This window comes from Borostomias antarcticus (assembly GCF_949987555.1).
Source record: "Borostomias antarcticus genome assembly, chromosome: 25".
In the NCBI taxonomy this organism is placed as follows: domain Eukaryota; kingdom Metazoa; phylum Chordata; class Actinopteri; order Stomiiformes; family Stomiidae; genus Borostomias; species Borostomias antarcticus.
In genome coordinates, this window is record NC_140258.1 from 13,457,774 (window position 1) to 13,477,734 (window position 19,961).

The 19,961-nt window shown below is 45.5% G+C and overlaps 2 protein-coding genes across 2 annotated transcripts; both read right to left on the reverse strand.

Annotated features, from left to right (window-relative positions):
* Positions 1-2,803: 2,803 nt before the first annotated feature.
* Positions 2,804-11,770, reverse strand: hcrtr2 (hypocretin (orexin) receptor 2; the record flags this gene model as incomplete). Its single annotated transcript, XM_084458914.1, has 7 exons — positions 2,804-2,961; positions 3,954-4,072; positions 4,385-4,620; positions 5,235-5,350; positions 7,499-7,742; positions 10,322-10,500; positions 11,554-11,770. The coding sequence occupies 7 exons, from the start codon at positions 11,768-11,770 to the stop codon at positions 2,804-2,806; spliced, it is 1,269 nt and encodes a 422-aa protein (XP_084315040.1).
* Positions 11,771-13,031: 1,261 nt separating this feature from the next.
* fam83b (family with sequence similarity 83 member B) lies at positions 13,032-19,532 on the reverse strand (the record flags this gene model as incomplete). The annotated part of the gene is made up of 4 exons (XM_084458545.1): positions 13,032-15,039; positions 16,173-16,297; positions 17,709-17,873; positions 19,074-19,532. 4 exons carry the CDS (start codon positions 19,530-19,532, stop codon positions 13,032-13,034), a joined length of 2,757 nt encoding a protein of 918 aa, XP_084314671.1.
* Positions 19,533-19,961: the final 429 nt, after the last annotated feature.

Here is a 19,961-nt window from a genome sequence, read left to right on the forward strand (position 1 = left end):
AACCATAATAATGAACAGTAAAGTAAAAACATTCATAAAAGTGAATCTCATCAGAGAGCAGCTGTAGGTAAACACACATCTAAAGAATCAACAGAGTTGATAACAATAAACAGATCATCATAATAAGCACACCAGGGCCGACTCACCGTCAACAGGCAGGCTGTTCTAAAAACTAACACACACACGTAAATGAACAATAAGAATGCTGTGTCCTTCAGTGTCCTTCTCTGCCTGCTGCTGCCAAGCAAGGCCTGACGCCACTTCAGAAGACAAGGGAGAGGGTGTATTCAGGAGACAAGGGAGATGGTGTATTCAGAAGACAAGGGAGAGGGTGTATTCAGGAGACAAGGGAGAGGGTGTATTCAGAAGACAAGAGAGGGTATATTCAGGAGACAAGGGAGAGGGTGTATTCAGGAGACAAGGGAGAGGGTGTATTCAGAAGACAAGGGAGAGGGTGTATTCAGGAGACAAGAGAGGGTATATTCAGGAGACAAGGGAGAGGGTGTATTCAGGAGACAAGGGAGAGGGTATATTCAGAAGACAAGGGAAAGGGTGTATTCAGAAGACAAGGGAGAGGGTGTATTCAGGAGACAAGGGAGAGGGTGTATTCAGGAGACAAGGGAGAGGGTGTATTCAGGAGACAAGGGAGAGGGTGTATTCAGAAGACAAGGGAGAGGGTGTATTCAGAAGACAAGGGAGAGGGTGTATTCAGGAGACAAGGGAGAGGGTGTATTCAGGAGACAAGGGAGAGGGTGTATTCAGGAGACAAGGGAGAGGGTGTATTCAGGAGACAAGGGAGAGGGTGTATTCAGGAGACAAGGGAGAGGGTGTATTCAGGAGACAAGGGAGAGGGTGTATTCAGGAGACAAGGGAGAGGGTGTATTCAGGAGACAAGGGAGAGGGTGTATTCAGAAGACAAGGGAGAGGGTGTATTCAGGAGACAAGGGAGAGGGTGTATTCAGGAGACAAGGGAGAGGGTGTATTCAGGAGAAAAATCCTCCTTGTCATGGTGACCTTCTCTGAGCTGCAGGAGCAGTCTGTCTATGCAGGTTATGGAGGGGAAATGATCCGTCATCCAAGCATATTGTTAGAGGAGATAACTCAGGGTTCCTGTGAAATAGGCCGTGAAATGGGGATTACATTTTGATATGTGGTCTTTAAAAGGTCTTAAAAAGACTTGAATTTAACTTGAAGAAACAGTTAAATTCAAGTCTTTTTAAGACCTTTTAAATACCACTTATATCAAAATGTAATCCCCATTTCACGGCCTATTTCACAGACCTACTGGCAAAGAAATATGAAATCCCAGAATTTTAGCAGTCCACAGAACTCTTGTGTGTGTCTCTGTGTGTGTAAAGGGTGAGGGTGTCTCTGTGTGTGTAAAGGGTGAGGGGGGGTCTCTCTGTGTGTGTAAAGGGTGAGGGGGTGTCTCTCTGTGTGTGTAAAGGGTGAGGGGGTCTCTGTGTGTGTAAAGGGTGAGGGGGTCTCTGTGTGTGTAAAGGGTGAGGGGGTCTCTGTGTGTGTAAAGGGTGAGGGGGTGTCTCTCTGTGTGTGTAAAGGGTGAGGGGGTCTCTGTGTGTGTAAAGGGTGAGGGGGTCTCTGTGTGTGTAAAGGGTGAGGGGGTCTCTGTGTGTGTAAAGGGTGAGGGGGTCTCTGTGTGTGTAAAGGGTGAGGGGGTCTCTGTGTGTGTAAAGGGTGAGGGGGTCTCTGTGTGTGTAAAGGGTGAGGGGGTCTCTGTGTGTGTAAAGGGTGAGGGTGTCTCTCTGTGTGTGTAAAGGGTGAGGGGGTCTCTGTGTGTGTAAAGGGTGAGGGGGTCTCTGTGTGTGTAAAGGGTGAGGGGGTGTCTCTCTGTGTGTATAAAGGGTGAGGGGGTCTCTGTGTGTGTAAAGGGTGGGGGTCTCTCTGTGTGTGTAAAGGGTGAGGGGGTCTCTGTGTGTGTAAAGGGTGAGGGGGTCTCTCTGTGTGTGTAAAGGGTGAGGGGGGCTCACCTCATTGCAGCGTAGGCCTGGGGAGACTGGCAGGTCTGGGCCCTGTACTATGAAACAGGATTACGGGGTATGTCGCTGTGGTAACTTATGTAACTAATCGCTAGTTGTGCTTCCATAGAGCGCTTGTTGTGGTTGTGGTTGTAGCGTAGAGAATGTGATCTGAGAGCGTAGCCTACAGACGGAGAATAGCCTTCTTCATAAACGAAAACATACAAACTAAACATGAGCTCGACAATAAAACGATCTCAGTATAAACAATAACTCAGTAATATAGAAAATAACAAATTGTGGTCCCTGGCGGGGCGGGAGTGGACCGAACTAAACATAATAATAATAATATAACTGACTCCTATTGAATTGAGTCTAATCTATAATCTGGGCCTTCAGAACAGCTTGTTTTATACAGAATAAACTAGGCTTGAGTGTGTGTCTGTGTGAGTGCCTGTATTTTTGTGCATCTGTGTGTGTGTGTGTATGTGTGTGTGTGTGCCTGTGATTTTGTGTGTGCGTGCGCATTAAAAACAGCCTATAAGAATAAGCAGCATCACATTCATCTTGCCTGGTCTTTGGTCTCATACGTCTCCTTAGCTCCAGCTCTCTGGCTGTGACAAGTGGACGGCCGCTGAGGCCTCCCATTCAGTCCTGGGCTCTGACTCACAGGGAAGTGTTTTCATGAAAAGCTTCAAGACTTTCATGATATAATGTGTGTGCCCTTATCCCTTTGTAATGGTGGCAGTGACTACTGTGTGTATGTTGGGGGGAGGGGGCAGAGTCCTGGCATGTTAAGATGTCCTCTTCTCTTCTCTCCATCCTCTCTAGACCAGCTGGTCAGAGATAGGGGACACGTTGTCCATGTTCTGGACCTCGGTGGAAAGACGGCTGATGGTTTTGGCCCGTTTCCTTCCCGTTGGGCTCAGACCTCGGCCAAAACAGCCACAGGTGAATGCCGCTCTGAACTCCTCTCTGAACTTCCCTGAGGGTAGAGAAGCACATTCTCTTTGAGCTCAATGATGAAAGGGGACTCGGAAGAGGAAATTCAGTTTGAAGTGTACATCTAATCTAACGTAATATCTGCTCTACTGTATCTAACATCTAATTTAATCTAGCACATAAATTACCTAACCTGTCTGCCTGCATTTTCCTCAACACCGTTGGACTGACAGCATCATATTTGGCATGAGTATTGGCAGTGGTCCCAGGCAGACGGTGACAGGGGAGAATTTTTAATTCATGTATGTTGGGACATCATCAGCCCTCTGATCCTGTGACAGACTGTGACTAGCGTTCTCAATGCCACCGCTTCTTTGGTTTTTCTCACATTACTGTCTGACTCGGCTAACGAGTTTAACGAGGTTGCCTACCGCAATACAAGCTGAAGAAGAAGCGGTGACATTGAAAATGTTAGTCACAGTCTGTCAAAGAATCAGATTTCAATGGGTATTGCACTGTGGCCTCTCATTTCTGTTGTAGACATCCGTAGGAGGTGGAAACCTTCACATTTGAGATAAAACATCGGAAAATAGGAAAGAAGTTCCCCGGAACACCTTTTACCCTCTTTCTCCTATGGGAAGGAGGGGTGACGCTTTATTAGCAAAGTGGAATTCAGTTCAGTTGTGGAGAATGTGAAGAGCAATTATAATCTCAGTATGGCTTTAACATGACTGGCATTCAGCTTCAAGGTTTGTATTAACTGTAGAGTTTCACATACTGTACCATGTAGTAGGCTACCCTACATGAGGTTCTGAAGCCAACACTGTTCTCACTAAAGAGCTGACCAGCCAGGCTTTCATTGAATGCTGACACAAATTCAACTCCACATTAGATCTTCCCTTGATAAGTTACTTTACGATCATGGGGTTTCAATGGGTTTCACTGTTTCACAAACATTTAATGTTTAGGTTCCATACTGTCCAGCAGATGGCGTAATAAAATCATGAGGCAGAAGTTGAGATGTCTCAAACTCACCACTCAGGAAGTTATAGATGATGGGATTGGCTGCGCTGTTGGCATAGATCAGCCAATGAGAGAAGGTGAACCAGGCATAGACAGTCTCCCTGTGGGTGTTCTTGAATGCCCCAAAGACCCTGTCAGAGACATAAACACATACGGTAGTGTGAGCTCAAGCTCTCAAGTACGCATTTCATTGTATTGTATTGTACCTTGTGCCTTTTATGACAAACACACTTGGATATACTGCAAAAATAATAACTGAAAAAAAAAAAGATTATCACAGCAAAAAATGTTGCTATGATAACCAACTACATTTAGGGGAACACTATTTTGCGATGGAAAATGAAAAGATATCCTGCTCTTATTGGATTTCTAAGCATTTTGTCACTCGCATCCACCCCCAGGGGGGTCTGTAAGATAACAGCCCACTATAGGTGTGCAGTGACCTCTTCATGATGTTGAGGATGCTGATGGGCAGGTAGCAGAGGGCGAAGACAAACAGCACCACGATCAGCATACGGGCCGTCTTCCTGCGGGCTTGGACCTGCCTGACTTCAGCAGACATGGTGGTGGTCCTCATGGTGGTGGTCCTCACCCGGACGGCCTCCCCGGGGGCTGGAGGCTGGGAGGAGCACTTCAGGGACCAGGACCTCCTCTGGAGCCCCGGAGAGGTCCCTGGGATCTGATCCACACACACACACACACACACACACACACAGAGACAACACACACTGATCAGAGTGACTGATTCATCCATTGATTGATTCATTAATCATTGATTCATGCATCACTCAGATTGAATCTCTTGGGCAAGATACATTCAGCCATGTGCTGTGACTAAATAGTTCTATGCTAAATATTTTAAAGCGCCTTTCCAGATGAACTAGAATCTTACTTTATGGCGAATTATATGTTAGAACGCCAACTAACACCTCAGTGAGTTTCTTGTCTTTGAAATTGAGAGTTTAACATGTTTTTTGAATGATTTTTCAAGGTGCCCACCTACATCCATTGTATGACCAAAACGGTGGTAGAGCAATTATCAACTTTCTCAAAAGTGCTAGTTTTGTCAACTTTTTGATCTGAACCATTCTATATGATCATAAGTAACCTTAGAATAGGGCTAAACATGATTTTTTCCCTTTACTTTATGGCAGTTTTAGAGCTTTCAACATTTTAGATAAGCATTCAACATTTTAGATAAGCATTCAACATTTTAGATAAGCATTCACAAACAGTTCTAAAACTACTTAAAACCTCAGCTGTTATACAGTAACCTGGCCTTCGAATACACACCTGTTGGCACCACAGTTTATGGCAAATCTGGATATAGGCCAGGACCATGAGGCACAGCGGAGCGAAGTATGTGACGATGAAGAAGCAAACATGGTAGACCTTGGGGTAGATTTCAGCTGTGGAGAGAGAGAGATACCTCCTGCTTTGACATGTTCAGATCTGACCTTCACAGATACTGTAGTTCATTTATTCATTCATTTTTCATCCTCATTCATTCATCCACTAATTCATATAATAATTGTATATAATATTTTTAACAGCAGGTCCAGCCGTGTGCGATGGCCGAGAGGCATTTGGAGCCATGAACCAATAACCCCAATATACCAACGTGTAAATCACCTGTAGAAGTAACACTCAGCTTTGATACATTATCATCATGTTATAGGATTGTGAGCAATAATATTAAAAATGGAAAGGTTCTTTTTTTGTGTTGAAAGGGGACAAATACTTTGGGACACATTTTTATGAAGTTTATAGCTTAGTTTAGCTTAGTTTATTGAGTTGAAACAGGACAGTGTGCACATACATTAGTTGCTTCGGTTAAATCAAGGAGATGCTATGCACCAGATTTAGCAAGGAAGCTAATTTCCAGCTGCTATCTAGCTTGTTTGCTCTGTTTACGTTGTGGAGCAGTCCAGCTGGTGTTAAGTTGCCTATAGCAACAGTAAACAATGGAAAATTATTTCAGATTGCGGAGGGCTGAAAGCAATGCAATTTAGAAAAATATAACAAACCCATATTTCTGACAGGTGCATTGCAGTTGTATAAAAGCAATAACACACAGAGGTCCACACAGCCGTGCCGATAACCACAATAAAGCACTCTTTCTTGAGTGCCATTGCTTAATTACAGTATATCATTATAATATAATTGTAGTCATACAGTACCAACACAACCCTGTTTAAGCTGGATGCTTCTGCCTAGTGAATAACTGATGTAATCGCCTTGACAGACTGATTGTCAAATACGGAAAGTTCAAATGATACAATTTGAGAAGCATCACTTGAACATTTCACAGTGAGAAATTACTATTTTCAGGAATTAACTAACAGTGCAAGGCCAGCATGCAAAAAGCATTAGACTCTGGAATATGTAGAGAGTGGGTCGTATGCCCACCTCCCTTGTTCTCTGTAAAGCGTATTGTGTTGCCTCTGGATATGAAATGCGCTATACAAATAAAGCTTTGATTTGATTTGATTTAGACTCACTGTTGCAACACCAGCTTGGCAAATTGGCTTGGGTGAAAATTAGCTATGCAAACTTTGAAAATGTTCTCATGTCAATACGAGTCAAAGCCCTAAATGTTGGACTGAGAGAGATGTGCACCTTTTACTCCTGAAACTGTCTGTGACAAAACTTCATGTTGAAAGCACTTGCATTACACACTGAGAGTTAGGAGTATTTCAAATGTTCAATTACTGCACATAAATTCAATAACTGACATGGCACCACCAGGTAATCACATTTTTACATAGCTTCTATAACATCCTGACCTGGCGCGTTATCCACTACCCCACAGAGGATCTGGAGAGTGTGCAATGGCATCGTGGTTTTATTTTAGTGTTCTAGGACCACTGCCTCTTGTGGTGGCAACATAGAACTGCGGGTCAACAACACGACGGAGGGAGGGAGTGACAACCGGACAAATGCTATCTATGGTGCGCTGGCTTCCAGCCACGCACATAAACATGCAGAGGAACAGATCGCTAACACTGTCCGTCCCTGGTGAAGATGGACAGGAGCACCTGGCCGCATCCCAGCATGCACGCTGCTGTCTGTGTGTGTGTGTGTGTGTGTGTGTGTGTGTGTGTGTGTGTGTGAGTGCATGTCCTTCACTGCCTACGCGGTGTGATGTGCTGCCTCTCACTGTGATAAAAAAAAAGTTTGTTATTGTTAGAACAAGGCTTCAGGTGACATCATTCCTGTTTATCTTGGCCTACTATGAGCTTGGTTTCCAAAGCCTTTGCCTCAAGGTTCCATCTGTGGTTTGAAGTCTAAGCAGCTTATGTATCTCACCGTAACGTGAACAGATGTCTCACAGTCACAAAACATCTTTCTCCCATTATCACTTCATGGTCTTTACAGCCAAGTCAAATAGATGTGATTGGAGCTCCAGGTACAGATAGCCTTCATTAGTGTTTGAAGCTTGGTTAGGTAGCTCCCCTATCTCCCCAGTGATCGTCACCACAACTTACTGTAGGCAGCCCACGTAAACCCCTAGTGCTCGTCATAAATAACAACGGGCGAGCAGGCAGCCCCCCTACCTCCCCAATGCTCGTCACACACAGTGAACAGGCTGGTCTTGTTGGTGAGTTCGGGCAGCAGACTGCTGCACTCCATCACAACGGCCTGCGGGATCATGATGAGACAGGACACCACCCAGATCAGGACGATGCACTTGCGAGCGCGCTTGGCCGTGCTCTTGAACATCAGCGGGTGGCAGATGGCGTACCAGCGATCCTGGGCGATGCAGCCCAGCGTGAGGACAGACACTGACACGGAGATCGTCTGGGGGTGGGCAGACAGGATGGTTAGGGTGAGGTCGTCTGGGGGTCGTCTGGGGGTGGGCAGACAGGATGGTTAGGGGGAGATCGTCTGGGGATCGTCTGGGGGTGGGCAGACAGGATGGTTAGGGTGGGGTCTACCTGCTGTAGGCAGACTCGGAGGACAGGACAGTTTGTGTCAGGTTAGGCCTACCTAGGAGGACTTTGGGGGACAGAAGGCTCGTTAACACACATGCCTACCCGTTAACACGCACAGTGAGGAGGATAGGCTGTGGGAAACAGCAGTGATGGACAGGACAAGCAGGCAAAATCTAGACCCTGCTGTGTGTTTGTGTGTGTCTGTGTGTGTGTGTGTGTGTGTGTGATGTTTATTTCCACCAAGGTGATAACAGCAAAGTTTCCAATGCACAAAGTTGCTTTCGCAGCCTGAGCTCATTAAATAATCTAATTAGGAAGCACTCATGGTGTTGTTGTGGGTTGATGAGATACTGGATGTGGGAGACTGAAAGGAAATTTATCTAAATCACTTAGTGTTGAAGTGATTGAAGGACTGATTCATTGATTAGTTGATTGACAATGCCAGATGAAGTACTGCACCTGCTTCACAAGCTAGCTAGTCATAATCAATTAATGGATTCAACGTAATGATGACCACCACATGACCAATGTCGGTAGAATTTGTTGTTGGTACAGCATGTGAAGCTTAAGCTATCAGTAAAGCTGAATATTTAGAATGATGTAGCCACCTTAGGCTTACAGGGCTGCCAAGTCTTACGCATTGAGCGTGAGACGCACGCGTTTCAGCCTCTTCTGACGCTCACACGCTCACACACCACAGAAATGACCAGCCCCTACATACTTCAGGCCCGTAGCCAGGGAGAAATGACCCCTCCATACTACAGGCCCATAGCCAGGGAGAAATGACCCCTCCATACTACAGGCCCATAGCCAGGGAGAAATGACCCCTTCATACTACAGGCCCATAGCCAGGGAGAAATGACCCCTCCATACTACAGGCCCATAGCCAGGGAGAAATGACCAACCCCTCCATACTACAGGCCCATAGCCAGGGAGAAATGACCCCTTCATACTACAGGCCCATAGCCAGGGAGAAATGACCAGCCCCTACATACTACAGGCCCATAGCCAGGGAGAAATGACCAACCCCTCCATACTACAGGCCCGTAGCCAGGGGGAAATGACCAGCCCCTACATACTACAGACCCATAGCCAGGGAGAAATGACCAGCCCCTACATACTACAGGCCCATAGCCAGGGAGAAATGACCAGCCCCTCCATACTACAGGCCCGGGTGGATCGAACAAATCGAACAGGGCAAAAGCCCCCTCCCCCCCGGCCAAAAACTCGTGCGACAATAAAAAAAATATCTGTCACCCCCCCCGTCAACAACTATCGCGACAATCAAAATACAAATTATCAACCCCCCCCCGTCAACATCTCGCCACGCAAGTGCCCTCATTTTTCACTGAGCACCTGCCCCCCAAAATGTCTGTGCACGCCACTGCAGTGAAGCATGTAGTGATGGGTCGATTCACATTGCCCAAGCCTGGATCAAATGCAATGAGCAGAACTGATGTACAGAGCAATGTCTTTGTGGAACACAGAACGCTTATCTCCGAGCCACAGGTACAAATATTCAGATTATAATAGATTTCACAGCAGAGTGAGACTTGATGATTACACTCTGCTTCCCGTCTCAGAAAAGCACATTCACGTATTTACGGGTGCCCCATTGACTTCCAATCACCATCAGTGAAATTATGGTCTCTGTTTCAGGTTCATGGTAGACAGACCACAAATAGGTCTACATGTCCAAAATAACACACTACCCCTTTAAGTTTTTTTTGCGCATATGATGTTCTATCACGCTGTACAGAATGATATTTATAAAATAAGGCGAACTGTAATAATCTCAGCAGGGGATTCGGGCGGTCTGGAACCGTTAAAAGAAGGGAATCAAAAGCAAAAGTTTGATAAGTGGCACCAGAATCAGCATGAGGTCTCATCATCAAAGGTCTCCCTGCTGTGAGAACTAGAGTCTAGACCTTTCTATGTTCACTCTGATGTACTGTACATCCTCTACTTTCATCTACTTTGTACTTTCTCACTGCTGTAACCCCCCCCCCCCCCCCCCCAACATGGAAATCAACATGGGTTCTGTGTGTGTGTGTGTGTGTGTGTGTGTGTGTGTGTGTGAACTAGAATGTTGCCCTAGACTTCAGAGCTATTGACTGAACATAACATAACATAACATACACCAGCTCAGTGGGAGGCAGTGGGAGGATGTGAGTTCGATCCCCGGCCGAGTCATACCAAAGACTATAAAAATGGTATTGCCTCCATGCTTGGCACTCAGCATCAAGGGTTGGAATTGGGGGGCTACATCACCAAATGATTCCCGAGCGCGGCGCTGCTGCCCACCGCTCCCCCAGGGGATGGGTCACATGAGAACTAATTTCACCACCCTCAGGTCGGGTGTGTGACAATCATTGGGACTTTAACTTGACTCTATAAACAACAGGGGGAGTCACAGGCTCTGGGTTGTGATCATCTTCTTCTTACCTGTAGATACGGCAGGATTTTACACAGGGTGTTGCCAAAGAACCAGGTCTCTGTGATGTCCACCAGCAGGCTGGCCGGGAGACACATGATAGTGACCAGCATGTCGGCGAAGGACAGGTTCACTATGAAGTAGTTGGTCACTGTGCGCATATGGTGGTTTTTCCACACTGCAAAACAAACTGAACACCAAGACACAACCCGATGACTGCTGCTCCCGTGAACATATAGAACAAGTGATGGCCAGGCCTTTGACCACTAAGGGGTAGATTGGCAGGCATTTGACCACTAAGGGGTAGATTGGCGTGTGAATAGGATAGTGAGTTCAGATGGCTCAACGCACAGTGCACTCACTGCAGTAAGAACTCATCTCCAGGGTGGTACAGTAACATGCACCTGCGTAGCAAGGGGCCAGTGCACAGAGAGCACATAGAAATGCATTACAATCTCCCAGACAGCGCATCATGCAAATTAAAGAAAGTAGCCTAAATGCAGGCTACAGTATCTAGATAAATGTGTTTTATCAAAATATTCTTAGGAACATTTTTACCTTACAAACAAGGAGTTATAAAGCGTAGGATAAAATCCCAGTCAAATATTGCCTCAAATATATTAGCATTTACTTAAGGACATCAGTAAACTGATTCCCATGTGAAGTTAATGGTATACAGGGGTACATAGTATTTTTATGGACATAGCAAAGTACCCACTTCTTAACCACCACTGATGTACAACAATTTCAGCAAGTGTGCTTGTGCTATTATAGTACCAACTTCTTCGGTCATCGTCACTGTTGATTTCTTTTAATCCAGTATAACACTGCTGAAAGGGTAATTAGTAGGAAATGCTAATGAACCTCATTCCATAGTCAGTAGGCTACTAATCTATCCTGCTCTGGGTGAGAGTGTTATGGAGGGAATAACGAACTGACAGACACATGATCTACTTCTGATTCTTAAGACTGGAATAATAAACTGAAATGTATTTCAAAGGTTAGGATAGCCTGGCAGTTTCAAACCATACAATACCTTGTATCAGTTCTATGCCTTTTATAAATTCAGAATTGGTTGAGATTTTTGGATTGATGAAACAGTATGCATAACTCCAACTAGGATCTTTATGCATAGAATATCAAAGAACATCAAAGCAAATGACCACATGGAAAAAAGAGAAGAGAAAACGGAAACAATACGCTACATTCAATTAACACATGACTGAACATCACCAACACTTACCTAGTGTGTTCCCAATGAGTGAGACGAAAAAAACGACTATGTATACAGCGATAAGAACCCACTCATACTGTTTGGGATGCAAATACTCTCGCCAGATGTACTTCAAAAGTTCATCGTCCTCGTCCATGTGTAAATGAGAATGCAGTTGCGTGCTGCTGAACTGATGTGAGGGTGTAGAACATTCTTCACACTTCGAGTTTACAGTGACTCCAGACATCCTTCAAAATGTTGAGATAGGGGTCCTAATACGGAGTCCATACAGCTTAGATCGAGCCACGCGTGTCTGGCGGGCAGCGCTAATTGCTCAGAGCTCTGAATGCTTCTGCGTGACGCATCTCCGGAACAGAGCGGCGAGACCAACCAATTAATTATAATAACATGAACTAGAAAAATTACATTTTCTGAAGAAAATGTGTGTGCATGCTGAAATCAGGCGTAATATGTAGCTTTAGGCAGGCTACTAAATATATTTAATACAATTCAAATGTTTAAAATAGCTTAAATAATTTAAGATGAAATGGGTTAGCTTAATAGGTGTGCAAATATATATATGCCAGTGTGGGAATAGTTGTCTTCATTAGGATCAATGCACCTGATAAAGTGGGAATAGTAGCCTATAGTAGGAGAGGATGAGAGCTCCTATGGTGAGCAGGTTATTATTGTTTATTGTTGTTGGCAGTAGGTCTAATGTGTGTGTTGCTAATAAAAATGTGTTATTTCAAATGTTTAGTTGCGCTCCTAAATTTCTGTGCTCCTAATTTTTTTCATTTAGAAGCACATGTGCTCCTAGTGAAAAATGTTAGCGCCCTGCTGAAATGTGTTATTTTATCTCTACATGTGAAAGGAGAAAAACTGTTTTGCCCTGAATTAAATGTGAGAATTGCATTGCTGATGTTGATTGTCAGATGCATTAGTTCTAGTGAAAAACATGTGTGATGATAGTAATCACCATGATGAGTGATGAAGACACAGCTATCTGATGTAGGTTGAATCCCTGTCTCAGTCACACACACTGAAAGCAATCAATTAAATTTCATACAGTCTCAAGTTAATATGGACTTCATATTGACATACAGTATAACACATGAGAAAAGATGTCTAGCAGCCAATACCAACACCAACACCTTCCAATAGACAATTCTGTGCATAGCATGGCTTTAACTTTACTTGAACAACTGTGTTAATAAAAACATACATGGTATATTTCCCAGAAATAGTCACCTTTTATTCTGTTTTCATTATCATAACATTTCCAACACCATAGCGATGTCATTGCATCTCCCCAAAGACCTATCAAAATGAACAAATCAGAATTTAGTTTCAAGCATATTTTGCTTTGCTTATCAAGCAACTCATAACACTGTAGCAAAGACAACATTCCAACATTGAGCATATTCACCAAGCTGTGCAGCCCACATGTACAATTACAATAAAACATTTAAAACCTTTTTCATTTGAATTCAGTCCACATTTTCATATCACTTGTTTTTATGAATGAAGTTCCCCACTCTTTGTATGAACTTGCCCAGTTTATTTTCATGGTGACTTTGTGTGGGTTGGCCCACATGGTTGTGAGGTTCACTGGCAGAGCTATCTTTAGTAACAAGTGTGTTCTTAGGTTTGACCTGGGTGTGTATACTAGCAGACCCTGAGTCAGTGTGTGAGGGGGACAAGGGTTTTTTATCAAATGCACAGAAAGGCTCAAATCTGCTGTACAGTCGGTGATCACTCCCTCGATCCCTCGATCGCCAGTTTCCCGATGTGAGGCTCGTCCTCTCGTTACACTGAGCTCTTGTATGCTGCTGCTGCTTCTGTGGACTCAGGGACAAAGCTATGTCTGGAGTGCCCTGTTGTAGCTCCTCAGTGCTAAAACGAGGGGCTGATGATTTCCCTAAATCATCTGCAAAGTGGTTTCTGTCCATATGAAGCTCAGAGGGAGGTCTGTCTGAGTATCCCTCTATTCCAGGACTCCCCCTGTGTTTGGAATGAGACGACACCTCCTTCTTCTCTGGTATGTTGAGCAGGGAGCGGAGTTTCTTGGAGCCGTTCTTCAGGAAGCGTGGTGAGTTCACATTGGTGGATTTGACATCCAGGGCTGCTGCGGACACCGTTCTGGAAGGAGGCTCCTGCCACATGGACACCGACTGGCTCTTTGTGTCTGTGACGTTTTTAACGTCGTATTGAGACGCCGATCTCTGATCCTCTTTCAGATTTGATCCATATCCTCCATTTTGGGCATTGATACCAGATCTGCTTCTCTCAACCTGTCTCCTAGCGATGCCCCCATACATGTGACTTGAGGACTCCCTGTGGTCTCTGTAGTCTATGTTAGACTTGGGGTCGGCCACACTGTGCCGCTTGTGCCAGTTGTCTTGGAGTATGTCAGGGTTTCTGAATGACGGGCCCCCCTTGGCTCTACCCAGGCTGGCGTATGGACCGAAGCCCATGTTACCCCTGGGATCATCCAGAATCAGCAGACTGCGTCTCTTCAGCATGAACTCTTCCTGTCTGGCTCTGCTATCCATGGCTCCTGCTGGATTCCACTGCATGGAGGAGTAGTATTGGCCGTTGTTGGGAACTGTGGAGTGGTCAGTCTGACGCATGGAGGATGAGGAGGTGTTGGTGTAACTGTTGTTCTCCGGTTGCTCTGGGATGGTGGAGTTAAACACTATGGAGGACCTGACTCTGGAGGGAATGTAGGATCCAGCTTTGCTGTCCGACGGTGGTTCATACTGGTCCAGGTAATCACTGGCCTCCCCTATGGGAGCGTCTGTGTTGCTGAGGTAGGACTCTATCCTCTGCGTGCGAAAGAAGGACTTGGACACACGCTCCAAGGTCGGCATGTTCTGCTTCATGGAGATGACCTGTTTGTCGATGCCGTGGTAGGACTGGCGCATGTTGTGGGATCTAAACAGTTGATTCCCCTGCAACTGTGGCTGGTAGTCCTCCACAGCATTGGAGTACTGAATTCTTCCATTGTGATAACCTCCATCCCCAGCCACGTTCCAGTTGCTTGCTCCAAACCTGAGGTTCTGTGATGGGATGTACGGACCTTCCTGCCTTTCCCCGGCATAGCTGTGTCTTTTGAGGAAGTTTGCAGTCTCCAGAGACTGGAACTGCTGGATGCGGCTCTGAACACTTAACCCGGGGTTGGGCAACCCAATGGTTAGCTGCTGTTCAGAAGGCCTGTCCTCCATCTCTCTCATGCCCATCTGCCTCTCGCAAGCCTTCTTGTAGACCGTGTCCAGCGTATGCCTCAGAAGGTCCTTCCTCTCAAAGGTCTGGCCGGACTGGGAGGCATACTTTCCCAGTCCAATTCCCCTGCTCTGCCTGCAGCTGTCTGACAGGCCCTCGGAGGGACAGAGCACTGCTGGCACAGTAGAGCGGGCGTAGAGTGTCCGGAACTCCTCATCGTAGGACCCCACCAGCTCGCCTTTGATCACCTGGACCATGCTCAGATGGATCTTCTCAAAGGACCACATGAAGCTAGGAGAGACAGCGAGAAAGAGGACATTGATTACTACATTATCTCATTGTACTCATTTTCATGAGTGGTAAATGGACTGCAGTTATATAGTGCTTTTATCCAAAGTGCTTTACAATGGCCTTTCATTCACCCATTCACACAACAATGGCGGAAGCTGCCATGGAAGGTGCCAGCCTGCTCATTGGGAGCTATTTGGGGTTCAGTGTCTTGCTCAAGGACACTTCGACATGTGGACAGGAGGAGTCGGGATTCGAACCGCCAACCCTACGATCATTGGACGACCCGCTCTACCTCCTGAGCCACAGCCACCTGATAGTCATTTTCATGAGTGGACTATGCAGATCCTAAGCTATGTTAGGGGAAGGATCCTAGGCTATGTTTACACTAATATGGTTTTTGCATAACTTTTGCTTGACGGCAAGCCTCACAAGTGGAAACTTTTGAAAACTTTCAACACCCAGTTTTAGTTTGAATACTTAGGATTGAGTATTCAAATTGTTTGAAACTGCTACACTTGCAGCCCCACTCCTTTTATAGGAAAATCACCTTTTGCACTTAAAGGAGTAGTAAAGGGAAAATGCATGTTTAGCCCTGTTTTAAGGTTACTTATGATCATATACAATGGTTCAGATCAAAACGTTGACAAAGCTAGCATTTTTCGAGAAAGTTGATAATTGCTCTACCACCGTTTTGGTCATACAATGGATGTGGATGGGCATCTTGAAAAATCATTCAAAAACATGTTAAACTCTCAATTATGATCAAGTACATACTGTATGTATTGACATGAATTTCCCCTGGTGAATAGGGGCGGCTCAATTTATATCGTGACACTACCTTAATTACACTATCATATATACTTAGTGCAACAACAGAGCAACAAGCCTAAATACTAAGTGTAATAAATAACTAAGCATAGAAAATGCTTCTTTAAACGGCATACGGGAGATTGCAATACAATGACTGTTTTTTCAATCTCCATTTTAAAAGGCATTTTCAGTTACATCACCCATGATGTAATCAGCCGGTGCCACGTGAACAAAGAATGAGACAAAACATTTTAACACGATGTGCTATACATTCACGGCACACCTCAGCTTCTACCCCTCCCTTTCAACCCCATTCCATTTACCTGTACGATCCGTACATCACTGTCTGACAGTCAACCAACAGAAACCTCTGCTCCATCGCTCCATTGAACCTGGCTCCCGAGCGGCAGAGGTACTCCTGGCCTTTCACGGTGCGGACCCTCATGTTCTGTATGTACCCAAGGACAGGCATATCATGTCAGACAAGCCTTAATAAAACATTTCCTTGTCATGCAAATACCAACTAGTATCTTTTTTGTCACCTTAAAAGTGTATGAGGCCATTATTTCAACAAACTGTGATAAGACGTGGTAACCGCACCAGAGACAGATAGCCTACGGTGTGTCACACAGTGAGCAGTTACAGCTCAGAGTGGGCATTTTTGTACTCCGAATTGGTTTGAACATTGAATTGTGAATCCCATTAATGCTACCCATACCTAGAAAATATGTTTTAAAATGTGATGTCGCCATTGTACGTTTTATTTATTTATTGTGCCTTGGCTGTAAGCCAGCGCAGCATGGAGAGCAAATGTCCACAGGTAGAGTAGTGGTGAGAGCATTGGACTCCCACCCAGGAGACCGGGGTTCCCGGTGGGGATGACTTTATGTTATCATCAGTGTAGCTGCTTTAGCCACTGACCGCTACCATTAATGTTATGGAAGCTGCTGCTAGTTGTTGTGAGCCCATGAGCTAACTGGCTATCCCGCTCTCATTGTGCTGGATTAGCATTGGAAGCATTGGAACTGATGTGTCCAGGTGACAAGACCCATCTGTATTTATCAGACATTACCGTCCTACCAGTCCTGCACAGAAACAAGCCAGCCAATGCACATAAGCCAGGCTGGACCTGGCCTGGTTTTCTATAAGCGCTTAAAGGGTGTGGTTGGATTTCTAGCCAACCAGTAATCTCTTTCCAACCAGTTATTATTACCCCACCCTGTTAAAGTGAGAAGAACAATTCTTTGGTGTTGTCCTGCTCCCATTCCCCAGCATGTAGGGCGGGTATACACACTGACATCACATACCTGCCATTACAGGAAAACGTAAACACTGTGGGAAACAACTGGAACCGGTATAGCCTAGAGTATGGTGCTGACGTCATGATACGTGACCTGGCTTGCTGTACAAACACCTTTGTTGTGTTTCTTCACTCATGAGATGGTGTACAGTTACTGGCATAGTGGAAAGGTGCTACTGAAGATGTCCCTATACACCACAGAGGTTGGTTATTTCCTGTCCTTTATTCTACTAAATATAAATATGGCATAATAGTCAATATATACCGGTGTCTTGAGAATAATTCTTGACAATACAGAGTAATTATAATAATGCATTTCATTTAAAAAGCACAAAGTGCATATTTGAGTCTATCTGGAGTGCCATTAATTTCTTATGATCCACATCTTGTCTGGTGTCTGGTTCTGAGGGTGAGGAGGGCATCTGGGCACATCAGACATCAGTAAGTCTGGTTCTGAGGGTGAGGAGGGTATCTGGGCCCATCGGTACGTCTTCCACATAAAAGTTGTCAGTTGATACAAAGGCGGAATGGATTCCAGTGAAACTAAAGCATCACTCACCCTGAGTTTCTGAATGTGTACGCCTTGGTTTTCAGCCATTGAGAGGAAACTTTGTAAATGAAAGTCATCCAGAAGGACGTACACAGGAACCCCTCGTATAGAGGCCTCCACCGCCTCTTTAAATATATCCACATCGGTGAAGACGTCCATTACTATGGCTATGACCTATCGGGACAGACAGGGAGAAGAAGAAAAAAGAGCATAAAGTTGCTGAAGAACAAGATGATTCATGCATGGAATTATATATTTTGCAATTTACTAGGCCATGGAAGTATCCACATTAAAAGGTTTTAATGAGGTTCACAAAAGTTGAGGGAGAATAGTTAACTATTCTCTATATAACTAATAGTTAAATAATTGCACTCAACCGGTACAGTATCTCTTGAAATGGAGCATGTAATCCAAAGGGAAGTATACCTGATTGAGAGCAGTCTGGGTCGCACTCAAAAAGAGATCTTGTTCAAAAGGCTCTTTTCATGCTCATATTTAATTTCCCTCACAGAGGAGCATAGACGTTTGGGCAACTAGGCATTCATCAGTATGTGTTGTTTGCGTACGACCCAGACCGCTCTCCTTTAACTAGAAATAGAGCTCAGAGAGAACAGAGCTCCGCCCATAAATGCATTTCATGGCTCTGTGCGTGTGCATGTGTGTGCGAGCAGGACATGTTTGGTATTGCTGCATTCGTTAGATCAAGAGCTCTATGCCAGTCCAAACCCTGCGTCTCTGTGACCTTCCCATGTCCAGATATGGCTGTTTCAATTCCTCCCAAAGTCCAAAAAGTGAATGGAGGTGAATGGGCATGTTTGGGTGGTTCGTGGACCCGCCCTGTGAGTCAGATCCACTCCAAAATATCTAAGTTGGCTGATTTCTCAGATTCTAATTTGGCTCATGCGACACCCCTCCACCCCTCCACCCCTCCACCATCCACCCCTCCACCATCCACCCCTCCACCCCTCCACCTCTCCACCCCTCCACCCCTCCACCCTTCAACCCCTCCACCCCTCCACCCCTCCACCGAGTTTCATGCCAATCGGTCTGGTAGTTTTCTGTGTAATCAAGGTCCAAATAATGAATGTCATGTGCTTGTACCTGTCACATGAAGGACAGCAATCAAGGCATACAATCATAATTCCTGACTGGTCAGTGTGCTAGGTGCCTTTCTTTTCATGAAGGCAGGTTGTAAAACCAGATTTGTCTGGCCCTTACAGCCACTCCCTTACACAGCCATGTGAAACAAGAGAACAACCAGGGTGTGTAGGAGGGAGTGAATCTGCCCTCAGACAAAAGGGATGTGTCTGTTATGTTCTGTAAAACACAGCGACTGACAGCTTGGTGAGTTTCTTATTCTGATACCAGCCTCACCTGTCTGGCATCCTGAATGTGTTTCCGGATCACCTCTTTGATGGTGGGACTGTTCAGTCTGGGGGGGTGAAAGAGCAGATCAATATTGGTTTGCAGTCTGTCAAGCATGACCTCTGGCCAGCCCAGTTCCAGGTCTGGAGTCTCCACATCAGAGTGCACAGGCCAGTAGGTCCCTGTGGACGACTTGTTGTCTGGAGATCCGTCCATGTCCTCTGTTTGATTATTCATGCCCGCTGTCGGCTGCTGCGCGTTGGTGGTGATGAAGACGAGCTCATCTTCAGACAGGAAGCTGCCGATACGCTCTCCCTTGAGGAACTCTTGGTAGCTGTCCTTGCCTCCGCACACCAGGGAGTCGATGGCCACGCGATAGGCCTCCTTGTAGTGAGGCTGGATGTAGTCCTCTGGCCTGGGGTCCCCTCTCAGGGAGGACAGCAGGGACAGCTGCTGGGACTCCATCATGACTGTGACTGACCGCCCAGTCTCACACTCTCAACCTGGACATTAGACAGGAGGCAAGAAGACAGGTGAGGTGTTGGTACAGAGCAGTGTAATAGGACAAAATGGATACTTCAGTCATGCAACTTTTAACTGATACTGTATCTTTTTTTAAACTTTTTAGCGAGAAGCATGGTGAACAGGTATATAAGATGAGTGTTTCATGATTCAGATCCAAGTTTACTATGACTATACCGGGCTGAATGAACAGTAGCATGGGGAACTGTCATGCAACGTATGTGTTAACAAGCGTGACTCGCCGTGGGCTTGTTTAGTGAATCCCAGAGCATTCCAACACCAGATGTTGTGCCGAGGTTTTGACAAACGAGCGTGTCTGGTGATCAAGGAACGCTGAGCCCTGGCCCGGCCCACATGCATGCAGCCCCAGGCCTT